General features: G+C 36.7%; 1 protein-coding gene across 4 annotated transcripts; it reads left to right on the top strand.

The window, feature by feature from the left end:
• The first annotated feature begins 907 nt into the window (after positions 1 to 907).
• gab3 (GRB2 associated binding protein 3) lies at positions 908 to 21595 on the top strand. Of its 4 annotated transcripts, none has more exons than XM_043238751.1 (10): positions 908 to 1141; positions 10562 to 10865; positions 14424 to 14628; positions 15535 to 15938; positions 16610 to 16659; positions 16799 to 17030; positions 18525 to 18615; positions 18913 to 18997; positions 19671 to 19781; positions 20049 to 21595. In XM_043238751.1, exons 1-10 carry the CDS (start codon positions 1070 to 1072, stop codon positions 20163 to 20165), a joined length of 1671 nt encoding a protein of 556 aa, XP_043094686.1. In that variant the 5' UTR covers positions 908 to 1069; the 3' UTR covers positions 20166 to 21595. The 4 variants fall into 4 exon arrangements, with proteins under 4 accessions (XP_043094686.1, XP_043094685.1, XP_043094688.1 ...); XM_043238750.1 differs by having other exon boundaries at positions 909 to 1141; positions 16607 to 16659; XM_043238753.1 differs by having other exon boundaries at positions 910 to 1141; positions 10639 to 10865; positions 16607 to 16659.
• The last annotated feature ends 767 nt before the right edge of the window (positions 21596 to 22362 follow it).

The following is a 22362-nucleotide window of genomic DNA, read 5'->3' as shown; positions in this document are numbered from 1 at the left end:
TTCGAGTCAAATTGTTATTTATGCAGTTAATCAAAGCAATCAAAAAAGAAAACATATGACAACTATAAAAGTACATGTAACAATTTTAATAGGCTGTACTGTTTCAGTGCGTGTGTGTGCATTTTCAAATATCTATATTTTTTGAAGACATTACAATTTAATGTATTTATGTGTTTGTTTTTAGTATAACATTACAATAGTGTTTAATGGCTTTTATTAAATGCTTGTTATGTACTATCTTGAGGCACATTTAGAAGTGAACCTCGGATTGAGGTTACAAATTCAAACATTTTTCCGATGTTATTTAATGTGTGTGCTTTTGGAAGTTGTGCTGACTTCATATACAGGAGCTTAAAATGTGTTAATATTAATAAAATATTATACCAAAAAGCATTTTCATATAGACATCGGTCACTAGATGGCAGACAGACACCACAGCATTTCCTAATGCAGCACAACCTGCTTCTTCCCATTATGAGCAGATAGGACCAAAATACCTGAAAAAATATTTGTAGCACTGATACTGGTGGCATTCACAATAATTGCTGTTAAAAAGTTTAAAATAATACACCATTTTCCATCTCCCTCCTTCTCTCTTTATCTAAGGCTCTAACAGATGGCCTAGTAAACCAGTTAAAATTCCCCTCACAGCATTTTCCAAACTGACCTTGGGTTTTCTCACATACACACACACACACACACACACAAGGTCATGTGCTGGATTGTTACAAGATACTGGAGGGAGGAACATCTTTTTCTTCCTCCACCCAGAATACACACACACACACACACACAAAGCTCGCTTGTACATACATGTCCTCTCAAGGATCACATACACACACAAATAGAAAAACACACACGCTCTCTCCTCCCACCCGCTGTTTGTTCCTCCTCTCTCTCTCTCTTTCTCTCTCACTCCGTCCCTGGTCGATGCTGTGAGTTCCTCCTCTCCGTGTTTGGGGGGTTGAACACAGGATTCTCTCTGCCTTCCTCTCAGTCTGCAATCAGCAACGCGTGCGCGCACACACACACACACGCACACGCACACGCACAGTCAGACGCAGCAGCTATGAGCGCAGGCGATGTGGTGTGCACAGGATGGCTCATAAAATCCCCTCCGGAGAAGAAGCTAAAGAGATTTGTGAGTAAAAGTCCTGTGTGTCTGTGTGTGTGTGTGTGTGTGTGATGTGTTCGGCATTAGAAGCGGGTACTGCAGTATAATGATCAACTGTCAGTTCTTGTTCTCTGTGTTTCTCTGTGCTGCACGGTTGCATTTTAATACATACTAAGTGCTGACCTATGCTTTGTAACTATGGCTTACACTTGCGCTTTCTCAGCTGCTTTCCATCACTGTCGGCGTTCTGCACTATTCAACAGAGCCATGCCGAAGGCTCCGCTTGGCTGCGTTTTAATTTCTGTTGCCTGTGGACTTTAGATCGTTGTTACGCGATGCATAATTGTCAGCTGTGTTTGTGCAGCATTTGTGTGTCTTCTCGCACGTGGCTGTGCTGCTTTGCATTGCCTCCAGCCTGTGTCAAATTCAGTGCTGTGCTCTGTGACAAAGCAGTTTACCTGTGCTGTGCGGCTCTGTCACGGAATGCATCTCAAATTCTAGATGTCTTGTGCAAAACTGAATATCGCAGTTTTATTTTATTATGTAAGTGACAGAGCGTTGTGCTCTGTCGTGTAACTGCAGTCTGTTTGTTATTTGTCTGTTGCAGAAATGCAGAGTGCATATTTCGTTGTCCTTTGCCGCTCCCGTGTTTGATGTTTCTTCCCCGTTTCATGCGATCTGTTCATGCTTAATTGTGCAAGTGTTTCACTCTGCTCAGCTTTCATCCGTCGGACCAGACGCTACAGTGCACATTTTACCTTTGTCCGAGCTATTTGTATTGCGGTGATGTTTGCTGTACATGTAAACAGGAAACAGTTTAAAACAGGAACTATTAAAGTAAAACTAGAAGAGTTTAAAACCGAAACAGCCTAACTGTGTTCTCCTTTTACTGTTAAATAGTGTTGTATAATCTGTTGACCTGGGTTTTGTTGTAAACAGGGATGAGTGGTGTGTCATGGTTATCCCTCATAACGGTACACAGACCTGTTAACACCAAGTTAACTGTGACTATATGTATGATAACAGTCCAGATTCTGTTTATCCCTTAACTCTTTCAGGTTGGGCATATTTAGATTTTTTTAAATCATTCAGCCTGACTTAATTCATGATAGTGATATTGCTCCTCTGTGTCATTATGAAGTCATCGTCATGCTAAGGATAATAACTATAACTTGGCTATAACTGTATGAATACTTTTTTTTTTTACTTTTTGATTGATAAACACTTTCGCATCCCCACCTTTAAACAGCTTGAGCACTTAAAGCTGATGATATACGGTAACTGCAGAATGCACTCAAACCCTGCTTTATTGTTTGACGGAGTGGACATTAATGTAGTTACCGTTATAGTTACTGTTCTTGTTGTCACATAGACATCCCTGTTCTCATAGAATGAGAATTGTAACTTTTATGGTTATGGTTAAAATTAATTATACCACTGGGCCATTGAGTGCTTGAATCTGATTGGCTAAGATGTGTAATTATTTTCAGGGAACCACACAGAGAACATAGCTCCAGGAAGCTCTTTGACCGGATTACAGTTCCATATCACTTTGCCACAACAACACTGGACAGACAAATAAATATAATAACCAATATGATAAAAACAGCGGATTTCCATGTTTTGCTACAAAATTAGGTTTTATTATGTACAGCAAGCGCATCTCCATCTCTCCCGCTCTCTCTCTGCACACAAATGAACATACAAGCTAATATTGATAGCGCTACCTTTTACTGCTTTTTTATGGTTTTAGTTGTAGTTAACTATAATAATCCTAACAACTTTTTTTAAGTATGTGACCCTTGACCACAAAAGCATTCACATGGGTCAATTGTTTCGAAATTGAGATTTTCAACATCATCTGCTGGATTTATTTTGTTTGTTAGGATAGGGCAATAGGACTCTGAGGATACAAAGATTAAGCCATTCGTATCACTAATCCAAATATAAGTTTTTATATATTTACAGTAGGTAAATTCTTCATGGAACACAACCTTTAAATAATATCCTAATGATTTCTGGCATAAAAGTTGGCTATAGCAACAAATATGCCTAACTTATTACTGGTTTTACGGTTTAGGGTCACATATGTAAAAGGATAAGGGGGACTTATTTTAGTTGCTGGGTTTGCTCACCATTTCTTCAAGTTGTTTAGCATTTTTAATCACCTTTTTGCTTTTTTAATTTCTTTTCTTTCTTTTTTTTTTTACTTGAACAGTCCTTTGGTATGACATGAAATTTTAACAGCACGGATATGTTAATTAATTGAAATACGTCTCTTGAATAATTGGAGGACATAAGAACTGCATGTACAAGAATGTCTGGGGAAAAAAAAAAGTTTTAGATGAAATATAGCATGTCAAACTTAAGTGCACTGCTGTCAGTTACCGATTTACTAATCTTTTAAGCTTCCTTTGTTGGCAAATGCATTACTGAGTTCATATTTCGCTTGTTTATACATGAAATACATGCAATTCACAATCATTCGCAGCCTTCCCAAAAGCAGGTGTGCGATATTATTCAAAAAAACTATATACAAAGAAATACTGTGTTGCTCGAATTAAAACCTGATTAGACATTCAGAGAAACTGTCGGTTTAATCCTCTGCATGGAAGTGGAGGTCTTAGTTGTTTGGTAGAGAAGAGGAAGGGAGGACCACCAGTCAGAAGAGTGTCAGTCTGATACCACAAACACGCTCTCTCTCTCTCACCCACCCTTCTCTCTCTTTCGCTTTGCTTCTGTGAAATTTGGGTGTGTTGCAAAACATGGGAAGTGTAGGGTGCCAGGCGGTTGAGAGTGACCCGGCATTCAGAAATGAGCTGTGCTATCAGAGACCTCACAGCCAAAAGTGGCTTGACTGCTATTAGTTAGGAGATATGATCCGGTGACAGACAAACAGTGAGTGTAAACAAGTGTGCCTGTAGTCTGTGTTTGTGCTCGTGTGCGTGTCATAGTAAATAGTTTAAGGCACTGCACGGAGAGCAAGCAAATGCTTACTCTCGCTCCCTCACTGTTTCTCTCTAACTCTCTCTTTCTCTGGTTTTGCGGCTTCATCTAATAGTAAAATGGGAAGGAGTCTAGTTTGTGTTGTGTGCTACCAGGGGGATCTTACTTTCCTTCTTTTACTGAACATGTTTCAACATTGTAGGTGAAAAATATCATTTAAGATATTATTTAGGTAACTATTTCTTTCAAATGTTTTTCTTTTTTAGTGATCCTTGAGCTTAAATCTAACATTTTTCTTTTTCTTTTAAAAATATTCCATGTAGTCTTTCAGTAACTATTAAAAACTAAGAATTGCATAATCGTATAACTGTTTTAAAGCATTGTAATTATTAACTGAATAACAAAGTCCTACTTTATATTAAGTGGCCCTACTACCTGTGTACTTGCATAGTAACTACATGTATATGTAGTATGTAATCACAGTGTAAGTACACACTGGTCCATAGTACATACAGCTGTAATAATTCTGTAACTACACAAATGTAATAACCCTCAGAAATCTATGTGTAAGTACAACAGGACATTGGTAACTACACTATTTTTACTTAACTAAGTACTTGTGTAACAGGAATTATAAAACTGTATTTTGTAACACTATTCACTGGAACAGGAGTGATCCAGGGGGTGGAGATGTGTAGGTTTAGGGATATGTAAAGTGGGAGGAGTTGGTGCACTAATGTAATACCAGTGTACTTACATAGTGACTCCTCAGGAACTCTCCACTTAATATAAATTGTAACATTCAGGATATCATATATAAGTTAAGTAAATCCTAACTCACCGCTGCTGTGTAACATCAGAGTAATTACAAGGTAAATCCGTAAGAATTGTTTACTTATTATAAAGTGTCGAAGTTTCTTAACCAAAAGGTGCTGATAGTCCTGTTACACATTTGTACTTTTATTACTAAAAAGTGTTGTCACTAATGTCATGTTACACATTTGTACTTACACATACCATTCAGTGGGTTGTTACATATGTGTAGTTACACAAGCATTAAAGCTACAGAAACAAATAGTTACACTGTGGTTACATACTACGTATCTAGTTACTATGGTACAAAGGTATTAGGGACACGATATAAAGTGGGACCCAGTAAAAATATGCAGCATGAATGCAAGTGTGATATTGCTTACCACACTGCAATAAAAAAAGAAGTTAATACTGAGTAGCTAATGCCAACGCACATAAACTTTCCCAGTTGTTTTTGCTCCATCAACATAAATAGCTCCAATCCGAGCAACAGAGCTGTTTTGAGTTTCATAGCAACACAGCAGAGCCAGCTCTGAGGTGATGTTTCCTACCAGAATGAATCAACATTTTAAACGAATCATTTGAGTAAATGATTCAGTGACTTTCTCACAAAGGCAGTCACTTGTTCGTTCCCAAATTATTTTGCGCTTTTGAACAAATTGGTTAAATGAATGATACAATGATTCACTAAAACAATCATTTGTCTACACCTACTGTGGAATGATTTAATATGCAGAAAGTGTTACTGATGAATTTACTTTTGTTTTCACCTTACTTAACGTAAGTGCAGGTGTGGCCATTTGTAACTTGAATGTGGGAGGCTGTAGAAAAAGGTCTGTTATACAACATACTAGTTCTTGCTATCATAATATTTGAAAATATTATAATCATAAACACACTGGTTTGGAACCCATTTTTAACAGTCCACTGCAATGTTATTCTTATAGTTATTTACTCAAAGGCTCAAACATTCAAATAAAATAGCTTAAATAAGATAGATGGCTCATAAGTATAAAAACATCATGTTGTCAAGAATTAATCACAATTATTCACACCCAAAATTAATATTTTGTTTGCACAATATATGTGTTCTGTGTATATTTATTATGTAAATATAATTACACACACATACAGGATATAGTTTGATCATATCTACATGTCTATATTTATATTTATATTCTATATTTTTATAACGTATATTATAAATAAATACATTTCATATATAAACATAACCAATTTTTCTGAAATATGTACATGCATGTGTGTGTATTTATATACATAATAAATTTACACAGTACACACACATATGCAAACAAAAACTTTTATTCTGGTTGCGATTAATCGTTTGACAGCACTAATCAAGATTATCATTACTTGTTTGCAGGAAAACATTAACTCTTTACTCTTTGTTGTTTACATTAGGGAAGAAAAAACAAAACCCATTGTTAAATGTTAGTTTAGATTCACATCTACTTTAACCTAATCTATAACAAACTACGCAGAGCAAACCATAGATATATGGTGCAAGCACATGTAAACAAACTCATAAAAACACATTTAAATATGAATGTGCCGGTGTTTGTTTGTCGCAGACGAACATTTAGGCCAGTTTCAGACTTCCCTTCTGTGAGGGGTTCTGGGAAAACGTAGCTCTAGTTCCTCTCTTTGACTAAAACATGCATGCATAAGGGGAAGAAAATATAACCATTCCAAAAGAAAGAATAGAGAGAAGGTCTTTGTTTGCGACAGAGGTAAATCAAGGCCATGGTCTGACCCTGCTGTTCTGAGCATGCCCAGAACAACATGTGGTCTCTGACGAATTCTGTAGAAAAACAGTTCAGACACGGGAAGAGCAACGTATGTGTTTCAGTGAAATCCACAGACACACACACACACGCATACAGTCACATTAGTGGAAGAATTGTTAAAGATGTTTTAAACTGTTTTAATTAGCACCTGATGTTTTGTGCTTTGAAACATTCCACACACATTCAAACCTTTACAAATTCGGTTTTTGACAGTACAACAGTGCATGTAATTCAACTTAAAAAAAAAAAAAAAATTGAGAAATTGCTTAAGTTTCAGGGTAAAATATACCCTCTTTAGCCTTTCTTGCATGTCTTATTGCATGGCTTTCGTCTTGAAAGCAGCATTTAAGCAAAAACACATTTCCTTTATTTATTCTGTGCATGTGTTAATGATGTGTGATTATTCTAATGAAGTATTTGTGGTCATTTCTTCCCCTTTACTGTAAAGTCTTTTTTGTTTACTGTAAGTGATCTGTAATGTAGTTTTTTTTTGCAGTGTGAGAACACTTACAGTATATATGAAAAGGTTCAAAATTGATTGAAATCTGATCAAATCGACTTACTAAGTTGAAAGCATGAGCGTAATATCCAAAATATCTTCATCTTATTATTATTATTGTTATTTGTATTATTCTTTGTATCCTTTTTCACCCAGTGATCATTTCCATCAAACCAACTAAAGAATTTACAAATGAATTATCTTACAATTAACCTCTTTTTTTGGATGCTGCATTCAAAGTAATGATCTTAAAAATCTATATTGGCACATGGCACCTGTATTTTAATAGGCATGGCACTCCAGGAAGTACTGCAAGTGTACTATAAATCACTTTGGATTAAATTTGTAGGATGTAAAACCAAAGTAAATGGAGAAGTCTTTTCTGGACTATTCTTGCTTAATCTGGCTCTCTAATGTGAGCACTTAGTCTGGATCTCAGAGAAGAGGAAGAGAGTTTGTCTTACGACGCTGGAGGGATAGAAATCCTGCCGTTCTGCAACTTTCTTACCTATCGTGCATTTGTTTAAATCACATTAGAAATCTGAAAACTCAACGGAAGAATTCAGGGTTTTCCTGATGATATAAGTGCAAAAAAGCAACATATTTTTTAGAATGAACTGAACACAGAGAAACACTCAGAAAACTAGTCTTGTTTCTCAAGAGATCTTAAAGACACTCCCCTCTGCTGTGTTAATTAGATTAGATTCTTAGATGCCTGTGTGAGACGTCTTTACCGTCAGGTGTTGTGTAACAGCTGACTGCTGTGGTGAAATCTTGGTTACAGAAAAAACAGCAACAAAAGTGAACAAAGACCCTTTAACTTGAAACAACAGAAGTGAATGATGGCAGACAGAAACAAAACAGAATGCACAAGTTGCTGATAGCTCCAGAAAATACAGGATCAGAGCTGTTGTGGAGCTGAAAGGCCACACTAAACTGTTGAACTTTCTCTTCTTCAACAGAAACTCAATTTTTAGGAATGGGAATAAAGATCCAGTCCAATTGGACAGTAAGCTAGAGGCAATGACATATGGTGTTTGTTTGGTTTGGCCTTTTACATCTGATGGTCAGTTTGGCCTTGGTCACCTTAGTGACATAAATCAATTCCTAAATTGTGTTGTGTATATATACACACACATATATATATATATATATATATATATATATATATATATATATATATATATATATATATATATATATATATATATATATATATATATATATATATATATATATATATATATATATATATATATATATTAATATAATTAGAAGTCCAAACACCAATCACCTGATCTATCCTTATATAAGTGGTGATTATTGTGTCTCACCCAGTGTTTGGAGGCATGGCATACTTGGTACTGCTTGAAGACACTGAGGCACTAAGGAGAAAGCGCCTGTTTATAGAGAGCAAAAATATGTTTCATGAGTGATGAATGGCTGTTCAGTTCATGACAGTGAATACACTTTTAAATGGCAAATCTTTTCTGGCTTCCACTTTCGACAATAAAACCTCACGTTCATTATCATTAAACCATCTGCCATTAGTGGTTAGTGTAAATACTTTTTGTATGGAAAAAAAACTAAACTTATTCAAAAAGGTGATATCTGTGATATCAATTTATCACAGAAAGATAACATATACATATATGCTGTACATGACCTGTCTTTACGCTGAATTTAAAACAATATTTTTTATTTAGTTGTTAAAAAGTTAAAAAGAAGTCTTATCTTGGCTAGGACATACAGTGAAGTGAATGACTGGAGGCCCCTCAAAAAACCGTATGGCGCCCGTGCTTGTGTTATTGTATTATCTTAAGAACATAAGAACAAGAGCAAAAAGGAGAGAGAAACTGTGAGTAAACTGCAGCGCTGCCACTTTCTCTTTATTCCCTGTAACTCTCCTTCCTGAGAAAAATATTTCTGCAGTAGTTTCTGTTGCATCATTGAAAATGGAAAGTCACATGCACAGGATTATTCTCTGAAAGATAGACTTCCAGATTACACCTGAGGCAGGTACTGCTTGAACTTAGAACAAAAAACCACACTTATAAACTGTATAATAATCAGACATAATGACCTAATAATCTAAGTATATGCATTTACCTCATAAGGTAATATTAACCTAATTACCTCATGATGTCATAATTACCTAATATCTTTTTAATGGAATAACAACTTCTACAATCCATCTAATAGCCATGTTTTTGGAACTGATTACAGCGCAGAAACTGGATTTCTAGTTTCTGCTAAAGCCAGGAGATTTATACTGATTGACTTGGTGTTTAAGTGTTGATTATTTACTTCTTGTAACCAAATGAGTGCCCAGTTTCTGCTGTGAGAGATTAATCTGTGTTCCTGGGAAGTAAGTTTGTAAGTCATCTCTGACTGCAGACCACACCCTGCCCAGTTTAGACAGAAGTTTATCTGTAAGTTCATTTTCGCATTTACACCGGCCTTGCCACGGTCACACTCGGTACGGGAGGACACTGCTGTGAAATTCTATCTTGGGTAAATAAGGGAAATTATACAAACAAAATTTTCTTATACAAACATAAGAAATGTATCCATCTAGACCCGTTCTAAGACCGTTTCTGCAATGATTGAACTCTTATAATGACCACCGTTTGCTTTTATTCCAATTTCATGTAATGCTCTTTGAGTTTCATTTTCACTTTTAATGAAAATAAATAAAATTTTTCATTATTGCGCAATGAAATTGGCTCCTCAGCTGGTTTGAAAACAGACACAGCAAGTTGTGAAAAACACAACATTTGGGCGAGACTGATTTATAATTATATATTCTTCTGTAATAATTACCCGTTTAAATATTTATTAAAATTATCCAATAGCCAGCCTTAATCAGTGAAAAAGTACACTTGTTTCACAGGAAGTCCGTATATTTTGATAAGCGTTATTTTAGTATTATTTATACAGTATTTATTGAAATGTTGAATTATCTTTTATTTTGTATTTTCAGATTTCTTTTTAACTTTTACAATATTTTAAGCTTTAATTTATCTTCATTTCAGTTTAATATTTAGTGACTTTTGTGCTTTATCTAAAAAGTTCAAAGTTTCAGTTAACAAAGCTGACTTTGAAATATTCAAGTTTATACAGAAAAATATTTATTTAATCTGGAACAATGTGTGCAGCTGAATTGTTCAAATATATACCTATCAAGACCAAAATGTGTCAAGATCTAATTGGGAGCAGATGTTTCATGTGAAGAGTGAATGACAGCAGTCTGAAAACAATACCTAAAGATCTAAAGCTAAAAGGAGTGTTGCTAACCTGTGCGATTCCATCAATCAGAACAACATTAATCTAATTCTGTTCCTCTCTATGTCTCTCGCTCTCTGTCCCTTTCTCTCTCAGTCATGGCGAAAGCGATGGTTTGTTTTGCGGAGGGGTCGGATGAGCGGGAATCCTGATGTTTTGGAATATTACCGTAGCAAGAGTTCCCGAAAACCAATCAGAACAATCGACCTGCAGGAGTGCGAGGTGACCATCGAGGCAGAAGTACGGCCCACTAAACGTCAGTATCAGAATCAGCACCTGTTCGTGGTCAAGACAGCCACGCGCATCTTTTACCTGCTGGCCAAAACAGCAGAAGAGATGAACATCTGGGTACAGAGCATTGGACAGATTTGCACGTTTGGAGGACTGAACAGACATGCAGGTGAGGAGGTTTGTTTCTAGAAGTTTTATTTTGTCTTGGACCACTTAGTATGACGTGCTCAGCAGCTGATAAATTGTAGCCTCTGATAATGTTTTAAAAGTGCTAGAAATGTTGGGTTGCAGTCATTTTGCTTTGCCTTTACATTATCACCATACTATCGAAAACCGCCTTACAATTTCTCTGAAGAATGAGCAGTCCATGACCTCATTCTTCACTTCACACCTTACTCCAGACACTTTGACTTAACGTTTCCTCTTTTCAATGCAAAACACTACACATTAACATTAGGACAAGGGCTTGGTTTGGAAGTATTTCAATTTTACATGTGAAAATGAGTGCAGTCAATTCAAAAAAAAAAAAAAAAAAAAAACTAAAGTACAAATTTTCTTATTAAAATGATAGGCATTTAACTAAAACTAAGGCAGCGTTTAACTGTTTTTGTATATAATGTAGTCTTTAATGTCACACGGTCCTTTGGAAATCATTTTGACATGCTTATTTTTTGTCAAAACCATGATACACTTTTTAGGATCATTTGATGTATATAAAGTTCAAAAGACTAGAATCGAAAAACTAAAATACTAAATGTCTTAATTGAACGCATGTGTGCCTGATTAAAAGTATTAATTTCTTTATTTCTGATCATAAACATTTTAACATGTGCATTTTAGTATAATGCACATATACTGCACATATTAATGCACATAGTAAAAGTACAATTTTTGTACCACAGCAAGTGGCAGGCGATAGAACAAAAAAAAAAGAAAGCGTCTCAAAATGAAATTTTTAGAACTAAAATGATTTAACCTTTCTCTGCAGTTAACGTCGTTAATAAATAGAAACCGCATATGCACGTAGGTTTATGAGAAAAGAAAGTGCGACAGATGAGCTAAAACAGGAAAAACCCTCATACGTAAAACACTCAAAAAAAAAAAAAAAAAAAAACGTTTCTCCAGAGAGAGATGCAGAGGCTGAGAGATGCAGACAGAATCCATGACGCTGTAATCTAGGCGAGGTCTTATTTTAATATTCTGTTCCATTCCTCCATCTCTCTTCCTCTCTTTCGAATAGTCTGCAGAGCAACAGCTGCGTCACAGAGGGGCGTTCAGACACACACACGTCTGTCATAACAGACGCTCTCAAGTACGTAGCATCCCATATATTTAACTAACAGCAAACAGCCAGTGTCACAATCTGTGTCCGCAGCACTGTCATAGCAAGAAAATGTGTTTTTGTTAAAGCTGGAACAATAGTTAGTGTAAGACACATGGGAAAACGTTTGCAGTTAGAGTGTCTAATGTGATATATCAAACACAGAGAGTGAGAGAAACCACAAGTTACACATTACTTGGAAAGATAACAGAAAGATGAGTGATACAGCAGCCGGCAGGGCTTCAGACACACACGCACATGGTTACTGTTTAATACACAACACGCTGGACGGTTGCACACGCCTCTAAACGACTCTGAAAGATAAAGCTAGTATATACAGAACAACAGACACGTCTATGCCCTTTTCCCCACACAGTTGGACAGATGCGAAAGGCTTAATTCGCCATTTTTCGTGTTGATTAAGTCTCAGAAGGAGGCCAGAGGTGACTATCAGACATAATGTTGAAATAGTGAGTGTAGCTTTGGAGACTCAAAGTCTCGGTCGCTGCTTAGCAGCTAACCTCATTACAGACACCAGCAGGACTGGATCTCAGCTCTTTATTTACTGACAGACAGACTCTTTTGCAGTGAGGCAGACGGACAGCAGGGTGAGAGAGAACAACACATCAGAGATTGTAGTTACACCTGGAGAGCCATAGTTTCAGATCCTGCTTCAGGCCATGTGTCGAGGCGCTCAGAACACTCACTGGATAAAAACAGTGTGGGGTCCGGCTGCACAGAGGCTTATGTGAACTTAAATGCCGATTTCTGCCAGGGCCACAGGATAAACATCACTGTTGTGTCTCTTCTGTCTCTCTGTCCTGTTACCACTTACTTTATATGTACTCCCTCTTACCATGACAATGTCTCAATGTGTCCCTCACTCTACCTGTCAATGACAATCACTCTCTGTACCTCTGCTGTTGCTAACCTGTCACCATGACAACCGCTCACTGTATCCATACACTCATTGACCGATCACCATAACAACCACTTACTGTATCTCCGCTCTTACTGACATGTCACCATGAGAAGTGGTCACTACTCTACTCTTACTGACCCGCCACCATAACCACCACTCAGTGTATCCCTACTGTCATTGACCTATCACCATGACAACCACTCACTGTATCTCTGTTCTCGGTGACCTGTCACCATGACAACCATTTACTTATTTGTACTGTTCTTTGACCCCCCTATCACCATGACTACTTCTATTGTATCTCTACTGTCCCTTTGACACCATGACAACTGCTAACTACTTCTCTGTTCTTCTGAATCCCTTTACCATGGCAACCTTGAAATGCAGGTGTAAAAACAGATCTACATAATAATTAAAGACATTCACTGCAGCCTTATAAATGAAATGGTTTTAAAAAATCTTAAACCTACTATAGAAATACTGTGCAAAATCATTACAGGCTCACACATTTAAGTAAAATCCTATAGATGTTTACAGTAAATATAGGATCAAAGAAATGCATACAACCACACGCCTGGTGCCTCTCAAAAATTCTCTTCTGCCAGAAAGGTTGTGAGTCATTGTCAGTTATTCAAGTGTTGGATATCCAATAGTAGGCTCTGCCAAAGAAGCAATGTTTACGTGAGCCCACACAATCCCCCTCAGATTAGCATGCTAGCTGCAACGTGATCAAAAGCCGGTTATCTACGACTGTTTTCCCACAACATTACCTCAGCATTACTCACAATGCCTTTCAAGCACCAGCAGGTTGAGTGAGATATCAGACGTCCAAGCGCTGAATCACCACTGGACACCGCTGTTTATGCGCAATTAAAACTATTTGGATTATTTAAAATGGCCTATTTAATAAACCTGCTCAACAATAACTCCCAAAATGAGAGATGTGTCAACCAAATTTTTTTCTCACAAGCAAACATAGATTTGTCCACAGAAATGGCAACACATTTTCCACGGTGACCTTTTTCTGCATTATTTTAACTCAGTTCCACCTTCCAAAAATATTTTAGCTTACTTTTAAAAAAGAGAAATGATTACACCCCAAAAGTCAACTGTGAACGTGTCATGTGCTTCCAGCGAGCGTAGCAGGCATGAGCCTCACGTGTTTATCTGTGCTGGACTGAGTGGTTTGGAAATGTCTGCCCACTACTAACGCACTGTTGAGTCTAAACAGGAAGAGAAAGAGAAGTGAGTGAGTGAGTGTGTGTGTGTGTGTGTGTGTGTGTGTGTGGTTTGTGGTGCGAAGGGGGGGCTGGAAGGGGGTGATTTGGTCTGCCACCTTCTGGAATAAGAGCAAAGGTACTTCAGAAATGGAATTTGTGAAGTATGATTATTGTATCTATTTTATTGACATGTAAGATGAAACGTATTGATAATGTATAAACCAAATCTCTCTTTTTCTCTCTCTCTCATTTTCTTGTTGACAGAATCAATGGACAGTCTTAATCGCACTCCCTCTTCCCAGCAGCCCTCTCCAGCACTCTCTCCTCATGTTTCTCTCGTGGCCAATCAGGACACAGTTACCGTTGAAAACCATGATGTCCTAGACAGGCCCAGCGAATCAGAGATCAGCCCTCCACTTGACTACCTCTTTCTCTCTCAGTGTGAGACCGGCACGAAGAGCATCGTCAGGCAAGGCCCACACGTTGCAGAAATAATAATTATATGTTAATCTCAATACGGAAATGAGATTCATTCCATGTAGCGCCAGACTATCGGCTTTTCCTTTAATCTGATTTAATAAAAGTGACTGGGAGAATAAATGAGAATAGAAAATCTCTCACTCTTTTCGCTTCAGTGAAATCTTTTGATCTTGGTCACTGCAGCATAACACACTGTGATTAGATTCAAATAAAATCTTCAGCTACCTGCATGCAAAGTAAGGAGTTAATGGTTTTATACAAATGCACAATGATTTTTGTAATGTAGTTTTCTGTTGAATACTGAGGTGCCCTTATGAAGGGTTATAGCTGATGAATGAAATGACTATTCAGTTATATTACAGTTCGGAAGTGTGTGATTTTTCTGTGTTTTGGAAGCTCTAATTCTCACCAAAGGTGCATTTATAGGTGAAATATTATTAAAGGGTTTTTAATGTTCTATTTTAGTATATTTTCAAATGTCATTCATTCTTGTGTTTTCAGCAGTTATTTCTCCTCGACTTCATTTATTATTATAGCTGGAAACAGTTATATTTTAGAGAAATCCTTTTTTCAATATTTTCTATTCTTTTAATGGAAATAACAACTTGTATTTGCAATAGAAATATTGTGTAACATTTTAAATATCTTTTTGCTGAATATAAGTATTATTTTATTTCATGTTGACTTGTTTTTAATACTTTTTTTTCATACTTAATATGTGACATTACGCTTATTTAGACTTTGTCTTTCTAGGGTGGTTCACATGAAAGCAAATGTAAAATTTGTTATGCAAATTTGTGATTTCTAAATCATTCAGCATTTTCATTATAATACACCACACATTTTCCAAATGCTTTGCACATATGCTTATCTCTGTTTGTTTGTCCTTCCCTAGGTGTGACAGCATCTCTAACTCTGAACGCTCCTTTGAGCAGAGCTCGTCTGAGTACACAGAGGATGTGTTTAGCCCCACCCCACGCATTGACTCCTCCCCGTCCCCTTTCCTTTTGGTTGGGGTGTCTGAGCCCCCATTCAGTGCCCCATGTGGCCCGCTCTCTCTCTCCTCTTCCCTTTCGTCCTGCCTCTCATCTCCTATCTCTCTACGCCGGCCACCAGACATTTTCAGATTCGACCGGCCCTTTTACGGTACATCAGACCCACAGACGCCTCCTCCCCTCCCACCCAAACCTACACACCTGTCCGATCATCACGGTAATGAGGATACCAGCCGTAATCAGACGCAACCTGCTCTCCTCCCTCGCAGGACGTCGCTTTCAGGAATAGACCACTTTAAGAGAGGTGAGAAGAAAAAAATTCAGCTGATTTTCAAGAAAGGACCAATTTGGTCCAGTTTGGTCCAATTCAATTTGATAATGCTGATTTCGAAAATGTCCATAAAAGCATTCCAACACATCATTTTTTTGTTGTCACAAATGCATCAGAATAACAAAATCAGTCAAATGTCAAAGGTTTCAGGGGGGGGTTTTTGAGTGGGGAAATTTTCAGAGCAAAAAGGCACTATTTTTGGAATCATCCCAAAATAAGTAAGAAGCAAGGGTAACACTTTGCAATAAGGTTAATTATTTAGCATTAGTTAACCAACAAAGAATGAACAATACTTCTACAGCATTTATTAATCTTAGATAATTTTTATTTTAGCATCTACAAATGCATTATTAAAATCAAACGTTGTGTTAACATTAGATAATGCACTGTGAGCTAACATGAACTAACGATAAATGGCTGTATTTTTATGAACTAACATTAATAAAGACGAATAAATACTATTAAAAAAAAAGTTCATTGTTTGTTACAAATTACACTTTATTGTAAAGTGTTACCAAACAGCATCGGATATCTTTCAGAAAATATATTGCAATGCGACGGTATCAGTGAATACCCTTCTCATTATAACATTTCAGTAAAATTTGTTATACATTTTAATTTTATACTTTTTTTGTTTTCAGTAGAGTTTGAAAATGCGGGGAGAAACTGGAACAAACGTCTAAGCCTCAACCTGGTAAAGAAATATTCAAATGTAAAATAGTCAAATGAGCCTAGAGAAAGTTAAACAGACACTAAAAAAACACATCAATTTGAATATTCACTGCCAGAAACCAGATGTGTCAGTGTGTTTCTCTCTGCATCTCTATTTCCAGCCAATATTTCTGAATACCACAGTTACTGAAAACCACTCTGAGGATTCATATGTACCCATGGCCTCGCCACCAATCAGCTGCTCTGATGTGACTTCAGATGGCTACATACCCATGAGCCCTTCCACCCTGCCCGTCTCGCTACTCACCAATGGCAAAACAGAGCTGCCTTCGCCTTCGAATCCCGACCTTGAGCCTCCTCCAGTCGACCGCAACCTTAAACCAAGAAGACGGGGTAAATGTTTCTAGGTTAAAACACAAGGTTTACCAGTATCATTTACAATCAAAGCATGTGGCACTTGTGGATTTTTGTGACTGTAACATTAGCATTTACTTATCGAGTCCGACCTACTTCCTTTAAATATAAATATTTAAATAAGAAATAAAATGCATTTGGACAGCGTAAAACAAATTTAGCGATTTTTCTTAGCGATTCATCTATTCCAAACACATTTAACCACATTGTGCCAATGACTGATGTCTAGCTCAGAGACAGGATGTGATGCCATAGTTTTAGAAGCCTTGCTATTTCATAATTCTTTGTTTTATTCTTTTTTTAAAAGGTGTTTGCGCAGCAGAGCTACGCAATGTATTGGCATGCTGTGTTAGCTTATCTGCCGTCATGAAACAATTTCAATAACTGTAAGTTAGAACATGACTGGAGAGGTTAGCTACGTCAGAAAATGAAAATAGAGAAATGGAAAAAGATGATCTCATGCGAGGAGAGGTACAGAAGGGTGACGCACGTTGAAAATGAATATGAGGAAGATGAGATGCTGCAGGGCTCATGATTATGAGCTGTGTCACGAAGAAACCGCATTTCGTAGTTATTTTTTTTAATGTTTTACTTATGCGGTCTCAAGATTGTAGAGGATATTGTTTCGAATTCTAACATGGTTTGACAACGATTTGGTCATTTAAAAATCATATTTTGTTAATATTGATGCAGACTTTCGTGCAAAAATACCCATCCTTTGGAAATAAGTAATTTGCCTTCGGGGAAAAAAAAAAAAAAAAAAAAAGCGCCTGTATGTAACCTTACCTTCAGTCGCTGAGCTTGTCAAGTAAAACAGTAGTGTGATTATTAATTAATAAACAGCTTTTGAACTTTTTATCTTCTTGAGGGAACAATGAAATAACCCACGAATTGATTGGTCGCTGAATGCATCGTGTTTGAACGAATTAGTTGATTCTTATTCGTCTGAATGACTCGGTGACTGGCTCCTAACATTAATTTGTCGCGAACTGGCAATAACCATGTAACCGGCAGACTGCTGTATGAAATCACTTCAGCAGTCGTCCAGATATTCGGGGAAAACAGCACTCTTGCTCATGTGATATATTGCGAAACTCTCATATGATATAAATATAAGGCAGTCACCAGATTACAGTACGTCACTTCTCAGGCATTCCAAGACATTTCATTGAGAACAGGGGCATACTTTTTTACTTCGATTCTTTGTGGCAATTAAATTTAAGTTCTTTTTCAACTGAGAATTCGCCAAGACAAAAGCACACGAGAGGAAGTGGAAGAAACTGTCAGAAACACAGAACAGGAACCTCAAAACAGCATTGTCTTGAGTGGAGGCGCAGGGTTCCTACAGGTCATGCACCTTCACACAAAGGAAATGCCTCATTAATAGTGAAAGTGTCTATCTGAGTGTGTTGTGGGCTTGAGAGAAAAAGATAAGGAGTGTTTCAGCGTTCTGCATTGTGTTTGCTTTCACAGCTCGACCGCCTCCTTTAGACCTGCGGGGTCTGTCCACAATTTCTGAATGTCCTTTCCACGTTCCCCTCACACGCACCATGACAGAACCCAGGTGAGAATTATGACAAACTTATATTTACACGCCAGACTGATCTTCTGCAACTCTGTTCTTCTTCTCAACCACTTCTGTGTCCTACATTTTCAACAAAGACACTTGTGTTTGTTTTGACACTGTTCCTTCTCAAGTCCCTGGCCTCTGTGTCCTGCCTTTGCGACCCCCTCTGCACGAGAGTCTTCATATTTACTTCTTTGTGATGTTTATGAACGCCACACTGATGTCATCTGTTAACTGTAAGAAATTCGTAACTGTTATTGAAAGTGGCTGTGTTTTGTGTCTGTTTGTCTCTAGCACATCACTTCAGTCAGTTCCTTTGGACAGGCGGCGAGGATGGGGCTTAAACGGTTCTGAACAGGAAGGGAGCATCACCCCAACGGTAACGTGACTTCCTTTAACCAGGCTTCTCTCGTTAATATATGTCGCTCTGTTTCTCCTTGAATTTTAAAAAGAGCGAGAGGGCAACCTATGGAGAAAATACAACCAAAGAATGATAAAACAAGACAAAAACCAAAGAGAGCATTTCTTAATTACAATGGAAAATGTGTCAGAAAAATGCCTCAAAAGCATTTCCTTTTTTAAAGGAATGAATACTTTTATTCAGCAAGGAAGCATTAAATTGATCAGAAGCGAAAGAAAAGACATTTATAATGTTACAAAAGATTTGTTACAAATCTTTTGTAACATTATAAAAAAAATACAAATAAATGGCATTCTTTTGTACTTTTTATTTATCAAAGAATCAAGTATGATAGCATGATAACATATTTAAATATATTCAAATGGAAATCAAATCTTTTAAACAAAAGCAGCATTTCTTAATATTCACGATACCGTTTTGCTGCAATAGTTATTTAATAAATGTTGCCTTTGTGAACATAAGGGACGCTATTATGACCACAAACAGCTTTAAACGCAAATATATGTATAAATAAACTGATTCATGTATAAATGTATGTATCTAAATTCTAATATCATTGTCATAATAAAACATAAAATGTGTGCCAGCATATGTATTATGGTCATTTCTGTACGTTTTTTCCTTTGTTCAGGATTCTCGGCTCTTGTTCCCAGCTTGTGATTCTGCTCCCTGGATGAGGCCTTCTCAGCTGGATTACTTGTCGCTTGACTTTAATTCTGCTTCCCCCTCACCCGTTCAGAAGGTCAGTGGTAGGGTGTTTAAGAACCAAATATCTTCCGTGCATCTGACAAACATTTAGTGTTTGTGGGGTTTAAGTGGGTACTGCTATCTCTTGTAGTAATCGTTCCTGTGGCTTCATACAATGAATCTTCAGGCAGCGATAACAGTGACTAAGCATTTCCTGTCCCAGTTACCGTTGCTTTGTAACCCCACAACTCTAAAGATGCCGTGGATTGATGCATCGTTGCCATTCGGATTAGTGTTTTGATTGTGTTTTGGATGTTTTCAGAAACCGCTGCTGGCAGACGAGTACAGGGTGGATTACGTGCAGGTAGACGAGAAGAAAACACAGGCTTTACAAAACACCAAGCTGGAGTGGAAGGATGTCCGTCAGTCAAAAGCCTAAGCCTTCTGGAGGGGGATAATCCATTTAAATTATTACATGGTTCAAAACTTGACTTGTTTTCATCTCTTACAATTTCAGGTACATGTTGGTTTTTTACACTGGTATAAAAGGGGAAACTTCAGAATTAAAACGTCAGAAAATTCAGGAAATTATTCCAGAATAAAAGACCTCCGACACAATGATTCAATAATAAAGCATACTTTTGTAGTTCTTTTACTGGGAAGAGAACTAGCATTTCCTATGCATTTTAAGAGTTTTGGTTTACGAGTAAAGCCAAATATGAAGTTAATCTACAACATAAATTATACACAGCCGTACCTCAAATGTGAATGGTGTTTTGTTTTTGTTTTTTTAAATGTTAACAAATTGATTAGTACTAAAGAAAAGTGTAAGACTACCAGAAGGAGGTGACTTGATGTTTCTGAAAATTTGGGTTTGGTAAGATTTTTTATGTTTTTGAAAGAAAACTCTTCTGCTCACCAAGCCTGCATTTGATCAAACATACAAATGTAAAAAAATACATACGGAAATCTTTGAATATATTTGGTAATGTGTACTGTAATCATAGTTTTCAGGATTGTTTGATGAAAAGAGCATGATGATTTAAAAGAGCAGTATTTATTTGTCTTTTTTTTGGTAAAATTAAAAATGTCTTTACTGTAACTTTCAAGCAATTTAATATGTCCTTAATGAATAAGAGTATTAAATTCTTAAAACAGATAAATAAATAAAATCTTACTGACCCCAAACCTTTTAACAGTATCCACAATTCACATTTAAGATGACGGTGTGTAATTTGTTGAAAAGCGTGGAGTTCTCTTCAAATATCGTTAGCCACCAACCCTTAATTTACTTCATTTCCAAACTGACATGATGACTGAACAGCTCTACTAAAATCTGACTGAAATCCGAACTAAAAACATTTGTGTACAGAATAGGAATTTGTTTACCAGAGCACAAATTTTTATAACCGAAATAATTTATAAAAATTAACATTCATTTTTGATCATTTGTTTAACTTGGAAAATATACAGAGTGACTTTTTTTGTTGCACTCCTTGGGATGTTATTTTGAAATAATTCCCTGAATATAACAGCACACTGTTTTACGTCGCTGATGTTGCCTACTTGTAAGTCCTGACACGTTTTCAAAGGTGTCTCAGAGTCTTTAAGATATTGTGAATATGTTACATATTTATGACTAGTCTCAAAAAACAATTATACCAATGAACGTGTTTCTTGCACACCGTGGAGATCATGTTTTTACTACAGTTTGTTTGATGAGAGTCAGACTACTGTAAACCACTGGAACCACACACTGTGATTGGATGCTGGAACAAAACTATGAAGGAATCGAATGTTTTGTAGAAGGGAAATCTGCCTTTGCTTTTTCAGGATTGAATCTTGAGTGAATATACTGAATGTTGAATATGTTTAGACTACTGTCACATTATTGGCCTAACAGGGATATGAAGGTCTGTCAACATTTATCGGAATGTATTTTTCCCATCGACCTTTCACGATTATATGGCATTACGAATGTATTTCTGTATTGGGTTGTAGATTTTTAATGCCATGTCATGCTGTGCTTATGACACTGTTCTTTTATGGTGGTCAGATTTTGCTGTACTGACAAGAGCACAAAAATCTTCACGGGAAACTATCACTGTGACATCAACAGTTTCCTGCCAATCTTGATATTCTTCAGCGTATGCTTTTATGTTTCACGGAGAAATGTAATACGAGCGAGCGAGAAAAAGAACGAGTGATTGAACGAAAGAAAAAGAGAGTGTCTGCGTGTTTTGCTGAAAATCAGAGACCTTACTAACCTGTGTGAATCAATGGATGTTTATCCGTCAGCAGGTAAATTATTGTGATGCATACCGAACACATTAAATCACTTTAAAACAATTCAGCTCAATAAACTGAAAACAAAAAAAACTCTAAGGCTCTTCTTTAATCTGTTCTTTATAAATATCAAATGTGTGCCTAAATAACAATCAATTTTGTGAAAGAGCAGCAACATTGTTAAATAATATTATAATTGAAAATGTAATTAAATGTAAAAGCTTTTGCAATCTGTGCATGTTAAACCAGATTTTTTTTTTTAGGTCATTTACTGGATACTTAAAAAAAATGCATTGTAATTTGCTGATTTAGTGCTCAAGAAATATTGTATTACTATAGTAATTATTATT

Source organism: Puntigrus tetrazona, chromosome 5 (genome assembly GCF_018831695.1).
Source record: "Puntigrus tetrazona isolate hp1 chromosome 5, ASM1883169v1, whole genome shotgun sequence".
Lineage (NCBI taxonomy): Eukaryota > Metazoa > Chordata > Actinopteri > Cypriniformes > Cyprinidae > Puntigrus > Puntigrus tetrazona.
Note: the sequence above shows the minus strand (reverse complement) of the source record. Positions and strands in the feature narration are given on the sequence as shown.

Bases quoted from the DNA above. Each gene is read 5' to 3' on its own strand.
- gab3 (XM_043238750.1), top strand. From the start codon at position 1,070: ATGAGCGCAGGCGATGTGGTGTGCACAGGATGGCTCATAAAATCCCCT. The intron at 18,616-18,912 runs GTGAGAATTATG...GTTTGTCTCTAG, and splicing joins CGCACCATGACAGAACCCAG to CACATCACTTCAGTCAGTTC. The intron at 18,998-19,670 runs GTAACGTGACTT...TCCTTTGTTCAG, and splicing joins AAGGGAGCATCACCCCAACG to GATTCTCGGCTCTTGTTCCC.